General features: G+C 58.8%; 1 protein-coding gene across 1 annotated transcript; it reads right to left on the reverse strand.

Moving 5' to 3' along the window:
• Positions 1-5: 5 nt before the first annotated feature.
• Positions 6-1,744, reverse strand: LOC104547037 (noelin-2; the record flags this gene model as incomplete). The annotated part of the gene is made up of 2 exons (XM_010192586.1): positions 6-599; positions 1,638-1,744. Coding segments are annotated over 2 exons (701 nt in total), but the record flags the coding sequence as incomplete, so codon positions are not given.
• Between the last annotated feature and the right edge of the window lie 228 nt (positions 1,745-1,972).

Genomic DNA, 1,972 nt, shown 5'->3' on the forward strand with positions numbered 1-1,972 from the left:
AGCACCCTCTCCCGCGGGTTGTAGTCCAGCATGGATATGTGGGAATACTGGTTGTGGAAGGGAATATCCGTGTACTCGTAGCTGGAAGTGTTTGTGTAGTAGGCGAAGTAGATCTTGGCGCCGGCCAGGTGGGAGTTGGTGACGTAGAGCGTGCCGCAGATCATGAAGGACTCGCCGGCGCTGCGTTTCGGGTAGCCCGTGTCCCAGCTCCGCAGGACCTCCAGCGTTTGGGGGTCCACCCGGCTCACCACGATGTTGCCGGCGTTCTGGTTGGTGGTGTAGACTGCCCACAGCCCGCTCTCGTCCACCATGAAGTCGATGTCGGAGAAGCCGCCCCACGAATAGGGGAAGGTGTTGTTGTAGCCGGCGCCGGCAAGGCTGCGTTGCACCAAGACGCTGCGGGAGCGGAAATGGTACTTGACGGCGATGTTGCTCTGGTATTTGTTGTAGTAGAGGGAGCCGTTGAAGACGACGTGGCCCGTGCCCGCCCAGGGATGGGGCAGGAGGTGCTGCACGAAGTTCTGCCCCGTCACGAAGTCGTTCAAGGTGCGAAACTCCAGCACGCGGCGGCCTTTGTAGTAACCGTCCATGTACCACACCTGCGGCGGGCGGCGGGTTACAGGGGTGCCCGGCCAAAATGAGGTCCCTGTCCTTATCTAAAAGGGGTCCCAGGACACGACCCACATCCCTCACAGACCCCCAGCGTTTTGGGACACATGATTTTGCTCATTTCCCCCTTTAAATGTGATTTTTTCTGCTCTTTCTACAGGTCAAATGCCTGGATGATTTTTATTAACATGTTGCCCATGTGCCTGCTTGTCCCCCTCATGTCTCAAAGTCCCCATACATCCACGTCCCAGCATCCCCAAGTCCCCAAATTCCCATGTCCCCATCTCCCTGTGTCCCCATGCTCCCATATCCCCCATGTCCTCATGTCTCCATGTCCTTGAGTCCCTGTCCCTCCCCATGTCCCCAAGTCCCCATCCCCTCTATGTCCCCGTGTCCCCCTGTCCCCAAGTCTCCATGTCCTGGCACCCCCAACTCCCTGTGCCCCCGTGACCCTAAGTCCCCATGTCTTCATGTCCCTAAGTCCCTGTGTCCCCCTGTCCCTAAGTCCCCACATCTCCATGTCCCCAAGTCCCTGTGTCCCCACATCCCTAAGTCCCCACATCTCCATGTCCCCAAGTCCCTGTGTCCCCACATCCCTAAGTCCCTGTGTCCCCCTGTCCCTAAGTCCCCATGTCTCCATGTCCCCAAGTCCCTGTATCCCCACATCCCCCTGTCCTCACATCCCCATAACCCAGCACCCCCATTCCCCTACATCCCCAAGGCCCTGTCTCCATGTCCCCATGTCCCTGTGTCCCCCCATTCCCCTGTCCCTATGTCCCTATGTCCCCCTGTCCCCATACCAGGCTCCGAGACGCCGTGCACGGTGCCCATCAAACTCTAACAAGCGTGCACCAAAGGCACGGGCGCCCCATTGAGCGAGCACCAAGGGTTTTGCCCAAATTCAGAGCTAAGGGAAGAGCTGCCCAGCTGCAAAAGTCACCTCTAGGAGGAATTTTGGGGAAAAAATAGCTAAAAAAGCACAGAAAGGAGCCATGGGAAGCCCAGCAATGTCCATGGGTGTCACTCACCCGGCTGTCGGCGCTGGGCGTCATCGTGTCGGTCATCCAGGAGCCGAAGCGGGAGCCGGATGCTCGGATGGTGATGGGGTTGCTGACGCCCGTCAGCTTCCCACAGCCTGGGATGGGGGGAAAAACCAAGAACTTGGAGTTAGGGGTGGGTGTCCAAGGCCTCATGCACCCAGTGGGGAGGAACTGGGGCACCCTTAAGCCCAGGGATCACTCCCAGGAGCCTTGGGGGCAGCAGGAGGAGGGGGGATGCTTAAGGAAAGGCACCGTTGGGTGGTGGGCTTGGCTGCACCAGCAAACTGGAGGATGCTGGGCGGCATCATCATCATCATCATCAT

The sequence above is a fragment of the Mesitornis unicolor genome, unplaced genomic scaffold, assembly GCF_000695765.1.
Source record: "Mesitornis unicolor isolate BGI_N332 unplaced genomic scaffold, ASM69576v1 scaffold40439, whole genome shotgun sequence".
Taxonomy (NCBI): Eukaryota; Metazoa; Chordata; class Aves; order Mesitornithiformes; family Mesitornithidae; genus Mesitornis; species Mesitornis unicolor.